We start from the raw sequence: 21,024 nt of genomic DNA on the forward strand, positions 1-21,024 counted from the left end.
CAGGCCTGCCTCTGCAAGCAGGATTTCTGCACACATGTCTGTGTATCACCGTAGATATTACAACAGCCATGAGTTCATTCAGCAGCGAAGAATTGGGTTTCAATTGATTTCAATTACCACAACATATCAGTGCGTGTGTATATGTGTGTTTATAAAATGTGTGTGTGTGTGTGTATATATATATATATATATATAAACTTTTTCCAGGAGAAATTCTCAGGGAAAGGTACAGTCCAAGGAAATGTAAAGACTAGATACTAGAGAAAATGGGACCACTGACAACTGTTCAAGACCTGCTGCAGTGGAACAGTCCCCATCAGATAAACATTGTTTCAAACTTTCATCTTTGAGAGGCAGGAGAAAGTCAAGCTCCACATCAGATCTAAAAAAAAAAATATCTACAGATATTTTAGTCAAATCTTCCACTGTGAGGGGACAGCTCAACACAGTGGTGGATGTGCATCTATCCAGAAGCTTTTAGTGAGAAAAGAGAACAAATATAAATCAAACAAAAGAGCTGCTAATGTTCACAGAACATCAGACTAGACTTCTTGAGAATCTAGATATCAACATCACTGTAAGTGTTTGGGATTACATGAACATTGGATAACAGACAGTGACACTGACAGTACAGGTTAGTGACAAACTGAAAGCAGGTTTCTTGAAAACGAGGTGTATAGACTCAATACTGAACAAATTATTCAGACGGTTGCTCTGAACTTACTGGTACCAAAGCTGCTTTGTAATAGCTGTTTATTTGTTGCTGTCCATGGTGCTGAAACATATGCCACTTGCTCTACATTATACTGCTGGTATTTTACAAATTAGACCTTTTAGATATCTCAACACCAAAGCCGAGTTCTTTTCAAAAGAAAATGTTCTATCCAAGCTTGGCCAGGCTTGACTGTGGTTCTGTGACATGTGACTAACATGAGAAATCTGTTTTTGTGACATACTTCCTGATCTAGTCTTTTATTAATTGCACCTTCCCTTCATATTACAGTGAGCTTGTTACTGTTACTGAATATGAGCACAGTTAAAGTGTGTTTGAATCACACACACTCACTCATGACTGCTTCACATCAACTTCCAGCTCACATTCAGCTCAGCCCACTGCAGGCAGTTGATTGGCTCGCAACGCTTGATCTGGAGGCATGTTACACATAGGGGCAACTCTTGATTGGACGGTGGCGGCACCAGCACCGACAGGCTGTCCAATAGCATGCTGACTAACGGAGCTGGGGGGACGGTCTGAGGAGAGAAGGGGGAGGGGAGAAGAATGTCAGCCTGGAGAAGAAGAGGAAGAAGAAGAAGAACAGCAAGTAGAATGCATTTTGAAGCTGTTTGTTATTCATGTCCCATTTTTGCACAGTTTTGTTTAGAAAACTGATGCATCTAGAATAAGTAATGCTTGGAAATGAAAATGTTTGTGTTTTTAGAGCACTCCACACTACATTGAGGGCAGCTGAGAGACAATATGGCCTGGACAACTTATAAAATATGAATGCAAACACAATTTATACATAATATTGTATTATGGTATTCCAGCCTACACTGAGGAACAGCAATGTACTGTTTTAAATGTGCACCTCATTTTTTCACATGAATGAAGTATATTATTTATTGTAAAAAGTAAATCAACTAATAGACAAAGCAGTTATGATGTTTTATATTTTATTTGTGTGTAAATAGCATACACAATTTTTTGAAAAATCAGGTTCTGTTGAAAGATAAATGCTGTAAATCATGGGGAACTGATTTTTTTCATGTTTATGTGATATTTAAACATTGTTAAGTGTCAATTTCTAATGCAGTCCTTACAGAAGAAATGTATTGTCTTTTTAATGTCACAAAATTCAACCTTTTTACATATATCACCAGACAACACTACACATTCACAGATTCTTGAAGTTATAACAAATGTTGCAGCTTGGAATGCATTTTACAACCCTAATACAGGGCAGCCAATCACGGCAGATTGTATTTATATCTATCAGTCTGTTTTTTAAAGGATTAACTGAGGTGATGTATAAAATGAATTAAGGCTGGTATAAAAAACACAGAAAAATGACAAGTGAATATCTGGGGGTAAAAAAGGTAACGCCTGAAAATGTGTAATTTGCACTCTTTAATAGAAATAACATTAATAATAATATTAAACAGGCCTCAAGTGAAGTAAAATAGCATAACACAAAAAAAGTTTCTTTGACTCCAGTGATGTAACGGAGCATGTTGATAAAGTTAAGGCAATGGGATGAATATATTTGCATCTTAATGGCTGGAGGGGAATTGAGTTAATTTAGGCTTGGAGGTGGGGAATTCTGAGGACAAAAGTAATGAACAGCCCCAAGGACAGTGGGCTGCAGGAGTGGGGGGAGGTTGTCTCCCCACAAACCTAATCCGCCTAAAAAATGGTTCAGACAGGCCATTGTGCATCACTTACTACTCATATTGATAGCTGATGCATAACTTATTCACTCAGACCACTCTTGCTTGCTGTGCATTAGCCAAAGGAATGATAAGGCTACTTAAGCAGATGGGCCTAAACCTCAGCCCAAACACACAAAGAGGGTAGAAGGTGACCCATATTTTACATGTCAATGCAGAAAGTAATAACATCAGAACTGTTACTAACACACCATAACAGCAGGCAGAGCCATGAAATATACTCTAGTCCTAATATAACACACTTCAATGGAAAACTCTTTCAAACAAGTCTTTTTTTTTTGCTCTGCAGAATCACTGAGGACTTTAAAGTCAACGCTGAATGTATCTAAGCCATTTCAAGGTCTCAATATATTTTTTTCAGACCTAGTTTAAAGTGTTTTTAACATCCATTTTATAAGTGGAATATTTCTTTATTTATGCTGAACAGCTATGTTTAGTATGTAGTATGTAGTACTCTTATGAAGCCTTAAATGCTAAACTAAGAATAGGCTACACTAATATTTTTTAACAATTTACTCATTTGCTTCTTCGTTGCACACAGGACCAGGACCCCGTGTGCAAACATGAATTCTATAAACTTTTATATTATGTTTTGTTTATTTTTAAAAATGTATTGTGTTAAAGATTAAATAAGACACAGGATAAGAAATCATCAATAAATAATATTTACACAATTCAATGGCATATACAACAGAAAGAATACTCTAGAAGGTCTATTATTACTTTTAAAAGTCTGGTTCAGTTAAATGTGTTAATTTATTTATATAAAACAAGAATTTGAATACTAAATAATGGGTTTTGTTATAAATCTGTGTGTGATTGAGTTTGTGTGTGTTTTTGTGTGAATGTGAGTGTGCGTGTGTGTGTGTGTGAGAGAGAGAGAGAGAGAGAGAGAGAGAGAGAGAGAGAGAGAGAAAGAGAATGTTGCTCTTCTTTTCACTGCTCCATCCGGGAACTTTCCGAATTAGCATTGACAACCGAAGCGCAACTTTTTCCTGAGGCAAAGTGAAATCAAGCCGCGGACTCGGACGAAAAATATAGTCCCTCCTCCCCCTGTTCTTCTACTCCTTATCGAAGTGGAAATAAGCAAAACAAAAGCCTCGCGTCGTGGCTGATTGTCGGATACGCCTTAGATGAGCCATTCGGGGAGTGGACGAGCTTTTTCCGTCGTGTTTGGAGCACTTTTTGTGGGTTTTCTGTGTGTGTTTGTGTGTGTGTATGTGTGTGTGTGTGTGTGCTGCTGTGCTGTGGAAGTGAGTGAGTGATGAGTCTCGGAGCCAGTAAAGAAGCGAGAACTTGCTCAGCAGCCTGAGTAGTTCATTTTTCTTTCCAATTGTTATTGTCGCCTTGATTTTTGTCGGAAAAAAACACATTTTTGGCTCGCACACTTCACCGGAGTCGAGTCGAAAGTGGAAGAAAAGTGATTTTGAAGTCGAAGGATGGAACTACAAGGCCTTCAAGAGGCGTTGAAAGTAGAGATCCAATGTCATCAGGTAACGTTTACCAGCGTCAGTGAAACATCGCCGTTCGACCGTTAGAACGGTGACCGTTAACTGCGAATTTTGACTTCGCTCCGAGATTAATGTGGCTTTGAAACGCTGTGAGCGAGCAAAGCTTAGGAAATAAGTGCTGTGCCTGATTAGAAAACACTGTACTTCACTGTCTGCTTGACGCCATGACATGCAGTTTGAGTTGGAGCTTCTTAATGCACTTTTTTAACTCTCTATTTTGACTTCACTTCGGTGGATTGGGCTTCAGGGACGGTTTAGCGGATGGAAGGGAAATAATGCGGTGCTTTTGGGGTTTGTGTAGCGATCAGGACGAGACTTGAATATTTATGAGCTGCTCCACAGCTTTTGCTTCTCCGCTTTGTTCCTGCTAGTAACTTGAAACAGACTTTTCATCTCCATCTTTATCGTCGCCTTTCTTCTTTCCAGAAACACGGAGAAAGGCAAACACAAGTCAGCGTCGGGTTCGTGTTTGTTTAAACGTCTTTATGGGTCGGATCTGTGTACAGAACAGGGCATTTGTGAAGGAGAGAGAGTGGAGTGAGAGTTAAAGTTTACCAGCGTACAGCAGCTTTGAAAAGACTTGATTCAAATGACGTTTCCTTACATTACACCGATACATTTGCTGTCGTTCACTTTAATTTCAAAAGTTACTTACTTTTGGCAGTGGATGGGCTGGTGTGTTAGCGTTATTTATTTCATTATTTTATTAAGTAATGTGGGTCCTATGCAACACTTTCCGTGTAACACGATAAATCTCGTCTTGTTTACTATTTAACAGCCTTATAAACACATTGGTATTTTCGTCAGTACGCTGGAGAATAGAAATACGGCTCGAGTTCAACTTTTGACAGTTAGTCTAACGTTAAAGGCTTTAGATCATACATTCTCTTGGTTAATTTTGCCAGCACCACAAACACACCTATTCTCTTCAATGCCACACACTGAAAAAGTCACTTTACTTGCCTCAACATCAACGTACGTTTTGCCAGAAGTAAGTGCAAATGAAGGACAGTTAACGTATCGTGTTGGAATCGTGTATTGCATTTACACACATTTGAATGAAGTCAACTGAAACAGCCTCTTATTCAGTGTAAGGTGGAGAGCTCCATAAATAACTACAGAGATAGAGGAAGCATAATAACAGCCCGGGGCGAATAAACACCTAACCTGCCTGGTTTCCCCTCAATAAGTGTAGAAACAGACTATGTTTATTGTCGTGTCGAAACGTTAACGTTAGCGCTGTGTTTATGTAGCAGGTCTAACATGGTCCCGAACTGAGCTCGTAACGTTAATAAAAGAAATAGTGTTGGAATTCATCGAGCAAACACACGCTGTGGATTAACCTGTGGGCTGCTTTCTCTATAAGTTGTGTAACGTGAAACAAATGTTGAAATATTTAGCGTCCATTTTGAGTGGGTCGACATGTTTCTGTAGAGAGAGAGAGAGTGTGAGTGAGAGACATAGTGATAGTGCAGGGCTGCTCCCAAGTAGCGTTTACTTTTTCAGTCTCGGTTTTTACAGGGTTTTATTTACACGTTACCCTTTTACACGCGCATTATTTTGAACCCTAAGGCGCTGATTTAATACTTTGGTGGTTGTCTTTTTGCGCAGAGTTGTATTATAGATGATTATTATTTTTAATATTATTATTATTTTCTCCACTTGGTCACATGACGACGTGGTAGCGTTTGATTCGAGCTTTCACTTTTTTCGCTTTTACGATTAACTTTGGTTTTCCCTCACGTTTTTTTTGACCGTTTTCTGGTCAGTTTTGTTCGAGAAACAGAGCGAGCTAACGGTTATTAGTTTTCCTCAGCGAGAGGAGGCTGTAGCTTTGAAGTCGTCCGTCGTCGGTTTTATGAAGTCTGCAACAGGGAACGTGATGTGGCGAAGTGCAGTATAAGGCATTAAATCTTAAACATGAGATATACATACACATTTGTTGATCTGTCTGAGTATTTCAAACGTTCTTGTGGCATTTAGTTGGACGTTGTTCTCGTTTCCTTCGGAATGCAGCACTTTTCAGCACTTAGAACAGCGCCTTGGTGTGCTTTTTATTTATTTATTATTTATTTCTTTGCCCTCTGCAATTAAACGTGTTTCAAATCCCAAAACTGAGTTCAAACAGAGAACCTACACAACGAGAGCACATCTGTGAGCTTATGTTTGTGGTACAGTGTAATGTGTGCTCACTTGGTGGCTATTTATATTGTAATGTGTCTGTAAAGAAAAAAAAAGCTTCTTCAGTTTGATAGTGGAAGCTTCCATTTTGTGAGAGAAGGGGTGTTGGTTTCTTTCCTAACATGGAGAAAGTCTGCAGAGTTTGGCGGTGGGGGATGGGGTCTCATTCATGCCCAACATTACCATTTTGATTGCTTTGATGCTGTTTTTGGAGGAGGAGGAGGAGGAGGGGTAGAAAGGCAGAAGAGGAAAAAAGGCGAGTCAGCACAGAACAGGGGGGATATTTTACTAGAGAACACATCCAGCTCAAAGATGACCTCCACTTCCATCATTTTCACACACCAGCAAGGAAGTTGTGTCACCTGCCGAGCATCAGAAAACATGTATATTTCCTTCATATACATAATTTAGAGCACAGCACACACAGATGACTTTTTATTGCTGATGTAGAGCACATCATAAGATGTTATCCAACTGATGCACACTACTTTGGAAATGTTTGAAAAAGCCAAGGTTAATAATATGTTAATTCTTTAATATTGTCTAGCCTACTTAGTGGGTAGGACCAAGGAGCATGGCTTTTGAATAGAGGTGCGTCATTTCCTTTTAAATAATGACAATGTTCTCAAGGTCATTTTACAGATCACTAAATTTGATTAGGAGTTATTAAGATGAGGTCACATTTACTGTGCAGGCAGATCGCTTCTCTGCCTTCAAGTAATACTTTTTTTCTGGAATCGTTTGTTATTTTAGATTATAATTAATACGTACAACTTCAAGTCTCATCTAAAAACCAAACCCAGTTATCTAAAGTTATTTATTGTTTTCAGTAACAGAATAAAACTGCAATGAGAGATCAACTCGACAGTCCTAAAAATAGTGTGATGAGTGATGTCTACATAAAGAACAGACAGTAAAAATAAACATATATAATTGCTTGTCTTAAACATGTTATAATGCTCAGTAACTTTGCCAGAGCAAAGTTTGATAAACATTTTTATTTAAACAAGAATCTAAAGTAAGATCAATGTCACAAATCAGGCATTTGAAGGTATTGTTTTTTATTTTTCGTGTTTAAGACCAGGCTTGTCCAACAACAACCTTGAAAATGGTTTTGAGAGTCTGTACAAAAAAGCTGATTTCCTTTTGAATTCAGGAAGTGTCAGTTTCAGGTTAATCTTTTAAGTTTTCATTGTTGTGTGATTATAAATTTTGTTTGTTGTTGTGTTTTTATTTCCCTGTAGATGCTTGACCCACACGTGTATGTGATTTATGGCTAAATAATGCTAAATAAACCTTTTTTTTGTAATGTAGTCGTGCACCTATATTATTACTGTTAATGTATTTAAAAAGCCAGACCATAGCAAAATCCTTAGAAAAAAATGTATACATATTAATTGTTCAATATTTCCTGTTTACATATTCTGACGTTTCCCCCTGAGCCAACTTGCGTTCATTATTTTTCTTTTTTTTTCCTTGTCAGTGTAATGAAATATCTCTGCAATTTGGAAGAATGAAGGGACATAGTTACATGTTGTGATTAAAAAACATGTTAATGAAGAGTTTTTTTCTTGTTATTTCCCTAAGACTAGAACACTTGCTTCTTGTTGCATCACTGGTACAAAACCCCGGAAAGTGTTGAACTCAGTCAGATTTTAGGTCTTAACTTACTACCCATCTGCAGTTTTGCTCTTTTCTCTCAACTTTGTACTGCAGCAGTATTTGGTCATCTTTAGAACTGCAGCACAAGCTCTCTAAAGTCTGTGGTAAGGATGCTTAAAGGCATTGCTTTTTCCGTTCTGTAAGACTGAGATTAGTTAAACTCTTTAAAATGGCCAGGATCCAATGGAGGGCCCCGACCTTCCTTGTTAGTCAATTTTTATTCCTTAAAATGTTATAACCAAGTAATAAGCCTTAATTCAAATTTCACTTCCCAACTCTGATAAAAGGGATAACTTGTTTATTACTTTTACAAGTGCACAATATTTCAGAGTAGTCACTGAACATTTTTTTAAATGATAACAAGGGAATAGAGTTTAAGGTCTAAATACAGGTTGATTAAAATGTAAGAACTGTAGGTGATTCTTCTATAGTATGCGGTATAAATATTAAGCTTTGGTTTTTGGTCTTGGTTATATTTAAGAACCTTTAGGCATTTTGATGGCACTACTATCTGAGACTGAAAAAAAAAAGTTAGAAGAGAGGTAAATGACAAATCAGAGAAAAAGGAATATAAAGTGGAACATAGGAGGAGACAGAGGTAACGAGAGAAGGGTTTAGTCAGTGGGGAGGGAGAAACACAGGAGGAGGAGATGGGAAGCAATAAAAAAGTGTCTCCATCTAATGGACACAACCAGAGGCAAGGAAAGAAAGAGTAGTAATACAAATTTAGAGAGTAGAAGCGTAATGTTTTTTGAATGTACAGAGAGATTGTGTGTCTAAGGAATGGACAAGCTAGTGCATATCCAAGTTGGCTTATATCTTTTGCTTGAAAGCAATTCTGCATCCTTTCAGGAGCAATTTGCTTGGATATGTGTTCTAAGCTGGAGGCAGCCTGGCTCTTGCAAGCACCTGATTGGCCACTTTCACCTGTAGCAGCTTCTTCTAGGCAATGTGTGATTGGTTGGATTGGGCCCGGGGGGCAGGCAGGGCTGGGCTTGAGGGTGCCCTCCTGTGCTTCTGTGCCAAAACCAGTCTGCTGCAATCACATGTGGTTGATTGTTGGCGTTTTGAACAAATCCTATGCTTGTGTTACCTCACCATGTTTTAGAGAACACAAAAGGCACTGGTGTGTTTAAGTAGGCCTATGTTTACTTAGTTTTTTCAAATATACGTGTAAAATTAATCCTGTTCTTTTTTCTTTTAGATAAATTTCCATTTTTTTAATCTTAGGAATTATTTGCTTTTATCACTTTAGGAAAGAAACCTGCAGCCATTCTGTCTAAATTTGCATTGGAAATGTACTTTTTATTTTTCAAAATCCTAACTTGTTTGGTATTGACAAAACACTTTATCGGGATTGTATCAATACTTATATGAACAAGTTAGATGACTTTTGACTGGACATGGTTGGACTGTATTATTTTGAGCAGTTTTGTATTTTTAAATTAAGTGGATTTTCTGATTGACCAAAACATACAAAGAATCTCATATAGGGCATCTGAAGTTGGTCAGGATGCTCATTGCACACATTAAACAGCAACAAGATTTGTTAAAGGACTCATTAGTATAATTACAGCCTTTTTTGGGTGAAACTGTTTTCATTTTAATAATTCTTACACATAAGAATGTATAAGAGCGCTGCAAAATGTTGACCATTAGAGTTTAACTGCAATTCAGCATCAGACTCCATCAAACTCAAATGAGGTTTGGGATTTTGGCAGGCTGTTCCTAGATTGGTGCGTTGGGGAGGGGTGGGCTAGAGTCAGTATGGCGAATAATATGGTCCTCAGTTCCTGAGGGAGTGGAGGGTAAGTCCCCTCCAGATGCTGTAGTGAGCTGTATGCGTGAGTGGCAGCTTGGTCTGGGTGAAAGGTTAGAAAAATCAACTAACGGCTCCTTTACATTCGCCTTTTCATGTATGGCAGTGGGGATGGGAGGAGCCAAGCAGAGGCAGAGCAACTATTGAAACAGCATTTCTTTTTGATCCAGTGGACTGTTTTATTGTTTTGCTATCAGAATAGAGGAGGAGTAGGTTTAGGGAGATGAGTGCGTAATGGAGCAGTATCATGTGCAGACAGTGCTTATTTGTAACATATCCCAAAGCATCTGTAGGCAGTTGTCATTAAGGTAGCATTATGCTAACAAAGGTTGCTGACATTTGAAATCAGATAACACAAGAGCCTGGTAAACATAGGGAGTTAATAACAATTAACTAGTTATTAGGGATAACACTTCACATGCCATTTATAAGCTTCGTATTTGAATCCTGCAGTTAGTTTAGCTACTGTAGTGTAAACTGTGAAACATGGCTAGGTCCAATATTTGGATTTGATTAAAAAATAATAATAATAATAAATAAAAAAGATGATTATTAGTGTAATTATTTTCTAACACCAATACATCAGATACATATCGGTCAGTAGGTAGAACCTCATAGTATGCCAGAATTGGGACATAATCTTGAATGTATTCTCAGAAGGTAGAACATTTTAAATAATAAATATTTAATTTAAATTATGTGGATATTATTTGAAGAGCAAGACCTGATTTTAAAAAAAGTAGGGCAAAAGAAGAAAGGCACAGCACCCTTTTCCCAACTTTTATTGCACCTTAGCTGGTGTATGTAAAACTCAAAAAATCCAAATAAGCGGCTGTGACCCAAGGACCCACTCTCATCAGAGCGTAGGACTTTATTCAAACACTGAAGGAAGATTTCAAATAGAGACTGTGTAGAAAATAAACATTACCCACATCAACAGACATAAATCAAAAGATTATCGGCCAGATAGTGGCTTTGTTACTTCTATCACAGTTTCACTAGCGTTGCTCTTCAAACTTTAAAAAGGTTCTTCATCGCACTTAAATAAAAAAACTAGCTATTGAAAAGATCTGTGGCATTTTTCCAGAGAACCCATTTTGGCACAGTTATTTTTAATAGTGTAGCCAAATTTACAGCATAAATTGATGCCCTCACAAACTTCACCCATGTGTGTCGGAAACAGAATTATGGGTACAAGAGCAGATAAGGTTCACATAATTTGGAAGCCCTATAGAAAGCAAGGCAAGCTAAGATTTTAATCCTACGCCAAGGAAGCAGTGCTTGTCGGTGAAACTTTCTCTCTACATCCAGCCTGAGTCTTTACAATGCTTAAAACTCCTCATTAGAGGGCCTTTTTTTCTTCACACTCGAGAAGCAACTGAGTTTTTCTGGGGCATCAGTATTTCAGCTGGAACATCATTGTCTCCGACTCATGTTTTGTAGATGAATACAAAGAATCCGTATTTGCTGTTTTATGCCTTTTATTCGTATTATTTACCATAAGCCTTCCTTCAAAGCGGGCTGCGATTGAATTATTGATGGTCCTAAAGGGTCTTTCTCCAAGCCTTGGACTGGGGAGCAAAAGGAGACTGATGCAATGTATGATTCATCACAGGAGGAGAGCATATGTGGAAAAACTCAAAGCATATATTTGTGTAAATGCGCCTGGCTCTGTGTCCAAATCTGACTACTTCTCACTCTGTTCATTCAAAGGGCATGTTCTCAGTTTACCACTTTTGAAAAGGTCACTTTGAGTTGTCTTCAACAGCCTGAGATTTAATGAGCAAAGCAACAACAAGTGAGTGTGTAAGTGTACCTAGGATGCACATCAACAAAACCAAAGCTAAGCTTTCTCATCCTGAGGACTAATTCAGTCTCAGATCTGTGTGTGTGTGTGTGTGTGTGTGTTTGTCCATGTATTAGGCTAGGGATTTGGAAACGGGGCGAGGGAGGCATGGCCAAGCAAAGGGCATCCAAATGTCACCCTGAGAGATGTGGTGTGGTGGATGGTGGATGGCTCCTCCTGTAATTCTCTCAGGACTATAAATCTCACTGCTTTTGTTCCTGAGCATTCCAGGCCATGCCAATCCCCCTGCTTTGTCCGCGATTCCCTTTAATCACTGTGCTGGGAAGGCCTTGCAAAAAAGTTCCCGAGCTTAATTAAGAGAGCTATGTGAGAGCTCTGCTATGATGATTCTTCAGGGAAATGGTTGGGTATGTTGGGTAAAGGTGGTTTTTAGAGGTGCTACCATTAGTCAGATAGCATTCAGCAATGTTTGTTATGAAAAAATGTTAATAGGACACTGTATTTTCAGTGTGTTTGCTCAAATAATGTCTGCTAAAATTATGTGATACATTTCTTAAATGAAAGTTGTGGCTGATAATTAAACTAATATATCCTTGCTTTCCTAAGAAAAACATCTCAGTCCTTTTATGAAGAATCTTTTTCATTGAAAGTTAAGACATTGTTTTTCCCTTTTGCTATAAAGTTACTACAGTAACTACAGTAGGTTTGGGCAGTGACTTTAGTTTGTTTACCATTAATTCCACGAAAAAGTACACTAGTATCTGAAGCAAAAGTTTGTATTTTTTTCAACTAATATATTTGCACCATGATTACACACTAGGCACATGCGCACTAGTCTTTAGACAACAATAAGCTATAGTAATATGCTGTGTTTCAGTGTAATAAGATTTATTGCATCATCTGTTTATCATCACTGTTAAAAAACATGTATTTTCATTTTTGTTGATTTTTAGTTTTTTAGGCCCAGTTTATTTTTAAAAATGTAGATTTTCCTCTCGCAGTTTTTGAAAATATTCCTGTCTAGACAAATAATAAAAATGGCCACATTATCATGCCAGTCCTGTAGGGGCCATAGTACCGTTTAAAGAGAGACATCAAAACACCAGGACGCATGAGAGAAACATGTAGGTGTTTTTTTCCCAAATCACACGTTTAGTAGTGATTTATTAGTGCACTATGCAAGTCATGAAATTACTAACATCTGAAATCTAGAGCTAGCTGCATGATTTATGTACTTCACTATATAGGGAGTGAGGATGTATTTGCATTTTAGCCACTGTTTTCGAAAACTTTAATTTTCAGTGATCTAAAATGCCGTTTTGTGTGGATGGGAGGCCAAAACTAAAACTAAATGGATCTGTGTGGCCTTAGTTTAATTTTTAGTGAAAATTTCATGATGAATGGACCAGTAAAAATGCTTCAAAATGACTTGGAATAAAAGCATTAATTTCTGTTCTTCGATATCTATTGCACTATAAATGAAGAAAGGCTTGTCAAAGGATGAAGCTGGAATGTAAGCTAAGATAGTTGATCTGATTATATAAATAATAAGTTCTGGCTCTTCTCTTTTTGCTAATGTTTCATTGGTTCTCCTTTAAAATTTTATTTTACTTTTATTGTTCTGAAGGACACGCATCTGGCCATATTTAGGCATTAGAAAGCAGCAGTCATTAGCAGGGTTATAAAGACACTTTCAAGATGTCTTCATTGCCAGTGAAAGGTCATTGCTGCTGCAAATTGCAAGACACGCTGTTATCTAAAAGAAGAGTTGCCAGTCGCCAGAACCTGATGTGCTGAAGATAGTATTTCACCCCCCCCATACCTCAATTTCCAGGAGTTCAGATAATTACTGAATTGTGTCATAAACAGGTTGCAAGGCACCTGTTCTCAGCACAGTGTTCCTGTTCTAATGACGACGAATGTGCTCTCTTCTGTTCCACTCTCCAAGTCGTGTAACGGCTGGTTATTATTGTGCAGCAGTCATTTCCAGGGAGTCATATTAAAAGTGCTGATGTGGCTTTGCCAGCAAGCCAAGAGAGAGAAAGTGAGCGAGAGAAAGGCTACAGTGAATTAACCCACGTTGACTGCCAGCCTAAGCTTTCTCTATCTCTTTCTTTTTCTTTCTCTCTTGCTTTCTGACTCTCTCTCTCTCTCTCTTTCTCGCTCACTCGCTTTCAGTTTCTCTCTCTCTCTGAGTCTCTCAGTCTCTGTTTCTGTTAAGATGCTATTTAAAACGCACAACACAATTCTGGTTCATATTTACTGTGCACTGTGCTGAGCAATACCTTATGTAACTCAACAAAAATTGGGCTGCACATTGACATTGTTATCAACCTATTAGTTTGTACAATAAACAGGATTATAGAAGGTATACAGCTGTGAAAGAGGGGGAGGAGGTAGCTTCGCCCAAGCTTGGTAATTAGCAGTTGTTTCCTCATCATGGAACATGGTTAGGCATAGAAAAATGCCCCCTTTTTATTGAGAACAGCTTTTTTAAAAAGCCTACTAAGTAGATCTAGATGTAACTTTATATGCTGTAAGTAAGGCTTCATTTGGTGTCCTTGAAAGCAGTTACTTTAGCAGCCATTTATTTAATGGCAGTGCGCCTGTTTGCTTCTATACTCCTCTTTGTTTCTGCGGCTTTAAGTCCACCAACATTAATCATCATCACCAGAGGGCAGTAGCAAGTGGCATGAAGAGAAAAGAGAGAAACATGGACGACAACTCTAATAGCTTTAAGCTATTTAATGCTAAAAATAAGCAACCAGAGAGGACCTGAAAATTTCACTGTCAAATTTCTTCATGTTAAAATTGCTCAGGTTTATACCAAGCACATCCTTGATGACAGATTTTGAAGAGAAAGGCCAACACATTTAATTCCACCTACCATCTCTGTTTACCACACAAGAAGGACTCTTCCGGATGAGATGTTCATTTAGAGACGTTTAAAGAAATAGAACTAAAGTCTTGGAAGACTTGGTACAATTTTCTATCTTCTGACAGGACAATCATTTAAAACTGCTCAGTTTTTTTTCATGATGGACCACTCAAGTATTCAATGCTAATGTTGAAGTGCTTTCTTTTTATAGTCCATAATATTGTTATATATTATAGCAATTAGGGATGAGTGTTATAGCAACAATTGAACATCACAGTATTAAGTTCACTTAAGTTGTGGTGAACAGAGAATTAAGTCACACACCCTCTGTGTGTGTTGTTCTCTGCTCCTTTTTTTCAAGGCTGTGCTGGCTGTGCATTCATGTTAGTCCTTACCTGTGGTAAATTTGTCCCTCCTAACGTTTTGCTTTGCAAGATGGTAGAGTGCAGTATAAAATGTTCAATTAAAAGAGACACAAGGCCACAACACAAGATTCAACATTGCACTGACTTTTACAAGATACACCAAGAAACACTAAGGGTGTTTTTCACACATGAAATTCCAGAACACTCTCCAAACCAAAGTTTAAGTTTTATTACATTATATACGTTTGATCTGGTAAGTGTTGGTTTCATACTGCAATTTAGCGAGCACACTAAACAACTTTTTCTAAATAATTTAAAATGTCTGTTTATATAGCAGCTTCCCATTTGTACTTTCGGTTCCACATTAAATGAAAAGGTTGCATTAGCTGCACTTTTCACTGGTGTTTCTCATCCTCGGTATGTAAGTTTATATTCAACATTAAATATTTAACTTAAATATTTCACTCGCCTGCTCGACAGAAGGGGGAGGCGTGGCTGCAGGAAAACATTTTGTTTTAGCCTGAGATACTGGTGCTCTGCTGTGACATCTACTGGCAGAATATTAGATATAGCCCATTAAAATATAATATCTTTATATTATTCGGTGATCACAGATTTCTAATTATGCCCTTTGCAATGAAACATGTTGAAAGTCTTTATCGATATTGTGTTATTAATGCTCTTTATTGTGGTGAAAATAGATTTTAGCTGTTAGAGCAACAGAAAATACATTGACGTTAATCAAACCTGGAAAAAACTAGTTAATTTGAATATGCTAATCCGTTATTATGAACCATCAAAACCAGAAACACAGTGTATGCTCCATGGGAATGCAAGAGTTTTGATAGTCACTTGAACTTATGCATTGGAAATATTCAGAGAGGAACTGTTTTACACCATAGTGTGATTACATCATCATTACAGTGTGCAGTTTAGAAGACATTTCCTTTAAAAATGCCTTGAAGAGCCTAGAGCAACTTTTATACCCCCTAATGAATCCCTGTGTGAGTTTTCTTTTCAGTTCTAGTTAGTATACGCAAAGGAAACCTATGTTTACTGAGTCCTCCTTCTTCATACTTCATACAATCTAGTGCCTGCAGGTTTACCCCAGACTCTGTCTGGTGCATTGTACCACCTTGCTCTACTGAAAGTAAGAGAGTAGCTTTTAAAAGGGAAGGATTCCATTGCTATTTAGACTTTAACTGGACTGTAGCGCTTATATCAGAATTTTTCTAGGTTTTTTGAATGATCAGATTTGTGTGATTACTAGGGTTGCAACGGTATGAGATTTTCACGGTATGATAACCGTCTCAGAATATATCACGTTATCGGTATTCATTCATTCATTATCTGTAACTGTCCAGTTCAGGGTCGCGGTGGGTCCAGAGCCTACCTGCAATCATTGGGCGCAAGGCAGGAATATACTCTGGAGGGGGCGCCAGTCCTTCACAGGGCAACACAGACACACACACATTCACTCACACACACACACCTATGGACACTTTTGAGGCGCCAATCCACCTACCAGCGTGTTCACATATATTATTACACTGACCCTTAAAGAAATGACAACAAAAGGTTTTTTGTTTAACAAACTATTTATTGTAGTGGAAACTTGGGAACCATTTTAATGACAGTTGTGTATAAAAATTCTCCTTTAATTAAAAATAAGCTGTACACCTACGGACACTTTTGAGTCGCCAATCCACCTACCAACGTGTGTTTTTAGACTGTGGGAGGAAACCGGAGCGCCCGGAGGAAACCCACACAGACACAGGGAGAACACACAAAACTCCTCACAGACGATCACATGGAGCAGGACTTGAACCCACAACCTCCAGGTCCCTGCTGCACCGTCGTGCCGCCCTATTTCTGACATGATCCTCATAATCGAGATTTCTCTTTCTAAGGCTTTTACACCGAACCTGATTATAACTGATGAAAAATATGCATGTCAAATTTTAAAAATGAACCCATGTACATTAATGGCATCTTTCCGGAAAAATACAAATTCGTGTGAAAGGGCCTTAACATGGCACGCACATCCAGCATGGCATGCGCTTCACAGCCATGTGCACAAGCTTTCCAGCACCACCGTGTCTATACATTCAGATGGCTCAGTACTTTTTTGATGGTGCTTACCGCGTGGATTGAGCATAAGGAAACAGAGATAAGTTGTATAGTCTACATTTCACGCATTTTTGTTAGGGAGACCATACACCTAGTTTGATCTACACAGACGGCTGGTGTTCTCGTAGATGGGAGAACAAGTTTAAGGTATTCCTTCCTTTAACTTCCACTTTACGTCCACATTGTTTGCAAATGGGATTCTTAGCTGGCTTGCCTTTTTCCTTTAGTACCTGTAATATGCAAACGCCTATAGTATGATAACCGTGCATTTTAATACTGTGGTATACCGTGAAACCGGTTACCGCTGGAACCCTAGAGATTACACATGCTACTGGGATGAGACTGCTGGCTGCTGGAGTTTATGGGCCAAATTGGAACTGAAAGGATCTGGTTGAATGTCATATCCTTGCAGTTTAGCTTTAAGGAAAAGATGAGATATACAGCTGGTCAAATGAATCAGGTTTGCTTGTCTGAGCAAAGGAGGCCTAAGAGAATGTCTGTGCCTGTTTATTGTTGAGATGTTGAGAGTTTCTTGAGTGATCTAATGGTGTGTAGCTATATTTATATCAGTATGAACACATGAAGAGTACTTTCAACACATCTATAGCTTGTCTATCATTCACAGCTGAATAAAACAAATATTTTATGGTGATGATCACCGGTCTGTTATTAATGTTTCAACTGGTAATTCAAACTGCTCACATTTAGATCTGTTATGGCTCTATAAATATAATCATTGATCAATATTTGGAGGCTTATGCTCACTATATGTCAAATATGGATTATAAAATAAATTATATGAACTGCTTAGTAGGTGGATATATGTACATGCCCAGGCTTATATGGCATCACAAAATATGATTTAAACATGGGCTGTTTTCACAACAAATGATACAATTAAAAACAAAATTTAGATACTAACTATTCTGTGATTTTTTTAAAAATTTTTTTCCCCAATGAAGCCAGGGAATGTGATTTTTGCCTTATATGGGCCCTTTAATGGTTTCTGTATTCTGTACCATTACACATAGTTTACTGAAAACAGTACAGAGACAGTATGTGGACTTCCTGGATGCTCTGGTTTCTTCACATATTTTGGAGAGGGTGAAGCAAACATCCCAAATAAGATGATTTGTGTTTGGCCTAGATTTTTTTTCCTGTTCTCTCATCTTACAAAAGGAAAAAAGGAAGAAGTGTCAGAGCATCTTCAGCAGAAAAGAAGAGGTGGGAGAGGAGCGCTGAAAGATGTAACCAAGCCCAAAACTGAGCATTATTGTCAACAAAGCATCTACAAACAACAGCAGTCACTGGCACTTACTGCGCTGTTTCCCTACCTTTGTTTTGCTCATATTGTACAATATTATGTTTAAAGCCAGTGGGTATCAAGAGGGAGTATGGTGAGTCATTTTGCTGTTCAAAGTACGATTCCTTCTGTCTGTGGTAGTGGAGGGGAGGAGATCATCATTAAAAAAATGGAAAGCTTTCTTATGTCTATGCTGAGGCAAAGCAGTAGCCTGCAGAAGTAAGTGTGGTTCATTGTGGTGAGTAGTCAGCACAATGAGGTGGCCTTTACTCTGTGAGGGAGAGGGATATTGTACGATGGCGATAAACAAGGACCGTCCCAGGCTAAAAGCAGCAGGCACTAGATGATAGCAGAAAAACAGGTAATGAGATGTTATAACTGTATAGACTGTGATTAGCATAATCTGGAAAACATTTCCATTTTTCTGCCTTAACTTATCAAGGTAAGCAAGGTAACCTTCAACACAGCCAGATACTTTGCACTCCCTTCGGGCTGGAAAGTTATGCTCTAGTGGGACAGAAGAGCTTTGATTTTCATATTCAAAAGCCTTCGGAAATTGGCATAATAATTTCAAATTTGTCTCTGAGTGCCTTGCACTTCTCATGCAGTCTTTCATGTGAAACCGGATATATTTGGCTTTGTCCAAAGACATGCAGGCTCTTGAACAAACTCTCAGATGTAGCCCTCTCGAAAATATGTTGTTTTCCTCTGCAAGCAACAGGAGTAGAATATCACAGCAACTGCACTCAATTTCAGCTGTCATTTGTAGGCTTTGTAACACTGTTCTCTCTCAGAAAACATCAAATATATCTGCCTGTAGTGGACTGGAAAGCATGTAGGATCAATTATATTGGCAAAACTGATATTTGCAAAGTTCATTTGAGTTTAATTAACCTGGCTACACGTATCCTATGGCAACAGATTTTGATACCATGGCTCAATCAAACTTAAAGTTCACACGTTCCCTCATGACAGCTAAAGCAGACAAGGCTGATAAGCAGATATACGTCTGACCTATAGTGTGTTATAGTACTAGTCCTGTGCCAGTAACAGAACCATTTTGATTAGAATAACTGTTATAAATCATTTAAACTGGGGGAGGGGTCAATTTACTTTATATTCGATTTCACAAAGATGAAGTTACAGCCCAGTAAATGTGGTATTAATGTGGGTTAAACTTGTGTTTGCCTGTGGGAGTACTAATCTCTTTCTTTTATTTGTGCAAAATACATCAGTGTGGAAACTAACAACCCACAAACTGAAATAATTTTTTTGTCTGCCTAGGTCAAAAAAGAAAGGATATAATGTGTCATTCTAATTTTATGCTGCATCTTATGGTGAGAGAGAGAGAGGGTGCTAGACCTCTCCAATCACAGAGCTAGACCTGTGATTTAGGCACAAAGATGAGGTTAAATGGAAGAAAGAAAACCCACACAAAACCGTTACTGCTTAAATATGGTGAGAATGACACCAATAAAAATAACTAAAAAATCAGAGCTTCTGCTCCTCACTTCAGGGCTCTCGTGCTGAACTGAGCTATGGCTCATTCTCATTTAAAGGAAAAGGAGCTGAAACTGGTCATTCAGACTGTGTTGTTTTTTCCTTGTGGTGTTTTGACCCAAGCATAACTCGCATATTTCATCAAGACTCCAGAGAACTTTGTTACTTTGTAAAACTGCTAATAAGGGTATAATATGTGGGCTGTAAAGTTATTGGAGGCTTTTAACGTTTACTCAGTTAACTGCAACAAGGCACCAGTCTGGTTTATATTATAAAGTATATGTGAACCAAAGCCAAATGTTAAAATTCACACGTTTCAACCAGTATCACATAATTAGCCCTCTGAACTAATGTGTCACACTTGAAGAGTCTGCTGAAGTGTTTATAGTTGAATGGGGCCAGGCTTAGTACACACTGTAATTACGGAGGCTGACATGGACAAAAGATTGGTGACCACAGATTCTATGGAGAACAGACTCATTCATAAGCCCAGTTCTAATGAACTAACTCAAAGGCTTTTATTTCTTACCCCAAGTATTGTAGCGCCACATTCTCTCTCCCTGTGTGCTCCTTGTGCACAAAGCAGGTCAAATCACTCATTTGGTTGTTTCCAACAGCCCATCTCTCTCTCTCTCTCTCTCTCTCTCTCTCTACAATGACTGACTTGCCACTGAGAGGCAAGAGTTCAGCTGAATCGATAAATATCGTTTTCCCTTTAAAGGGTTCATGTAGCATTAGCACATTCCTGACTGCACAGTCCGCTCCTGTATGCGAACGTAGTCACGCGTAACAGAGTAATACAGGAGAGGGCTGTCAGGAGCTAGCGTAACTGTGCCTTTATCAACTGCTGAGCAGGACAAAATGTAGACTATGCAGAACCTATGACACATTTTATATTTTTTGTTGTATTTTCTTCCATAGGTTACATTCTAAAATTGTGCACTGAAATTTGTAGCACTGATGTCATTCTGCTGTCATAACTCCCCCCATTAAAGTATCAGTACACTCGTTTTTGAAAGTTGTATAGGAAAGTTTTATAGGAGAAGGAAAACATCTTCATATCTTTCAGTGGACGTCAATGTAAAAACTAAATCGATTAAAAAAAAAAGAGGCACATGTATTTCATTGGTCAGAGGCAATTTATTCAAATGTATTTCAATCTTAAAAATATGTTGCAGTTTAATATTAATTCAAAACTGCAAGGCTGTGTCAGGACTCGGTGGTATCGTTATGAAAATGTGAACACCCCAGTGACATTAGCCTTGCTAACTCTGATTGGTAGTCAGGTTTAATCAAAATCCAACAACAGAAAAAGTCATTAAAAATTTTCATTTTAATTTTATCAAAGCAAACATCATAATTTTTGGAAGATAATGAAGAAAGCGGATAGACAAAGGCTTTATGACGATCAGAATTTCGT

At 38.1% G+C, this 21,024-nt stretch overlaps 1 protein-coding gene across 4 annotated transcripts in view; it reads left to right on the plus strand.

Annotated features, from left to right (window-relative positions):
• Positions 1 to 3,689: 3,689 nt before the first annotated feature.
• Positions 3,690 to 21,024, plus strand: part of phf21b (PHD finger protein 21B) — a 96,660-nt gene continuing 79,325 nt past the window's right edge. For 3 of the 4 annotated variants that reach the window (XM_066668415.1, XM_066668417.1, XM_066668418.1), the window contains exon 1: positions 3,690 to 3,941. In XM_066668415.1, coding sequence (XP_066524512.1) covers positions 3,888 to 3,941 — 54 coding nt within the window. In that variant the 5' untranslated portion in view covers positions 3,690 to 3,887. Of the gene's footprint in view, positions 3,942 to 18,381; positions 18,466 to 21,024 lie in introns of those variants that run through there. The other variant, XM_066668419.1, reaches the window with a different exon arrangement.

The sequence above is a fragment of the Hoplias malabaricus genome, chromosome 4 (genome assembly GCF_029633855.1).
Source record: "Hoplias malabaricus isolate fHopMal1 chromosome 4, fHopMal1.hap1, whole genome shotgun sequence".
Taxonomy (NCBI): Eukaryota; Metazoa; Chordata; class Actinopteri; order Characiformes; family Erythrinidae; genus Hoplias; species Hoplias malabaricus.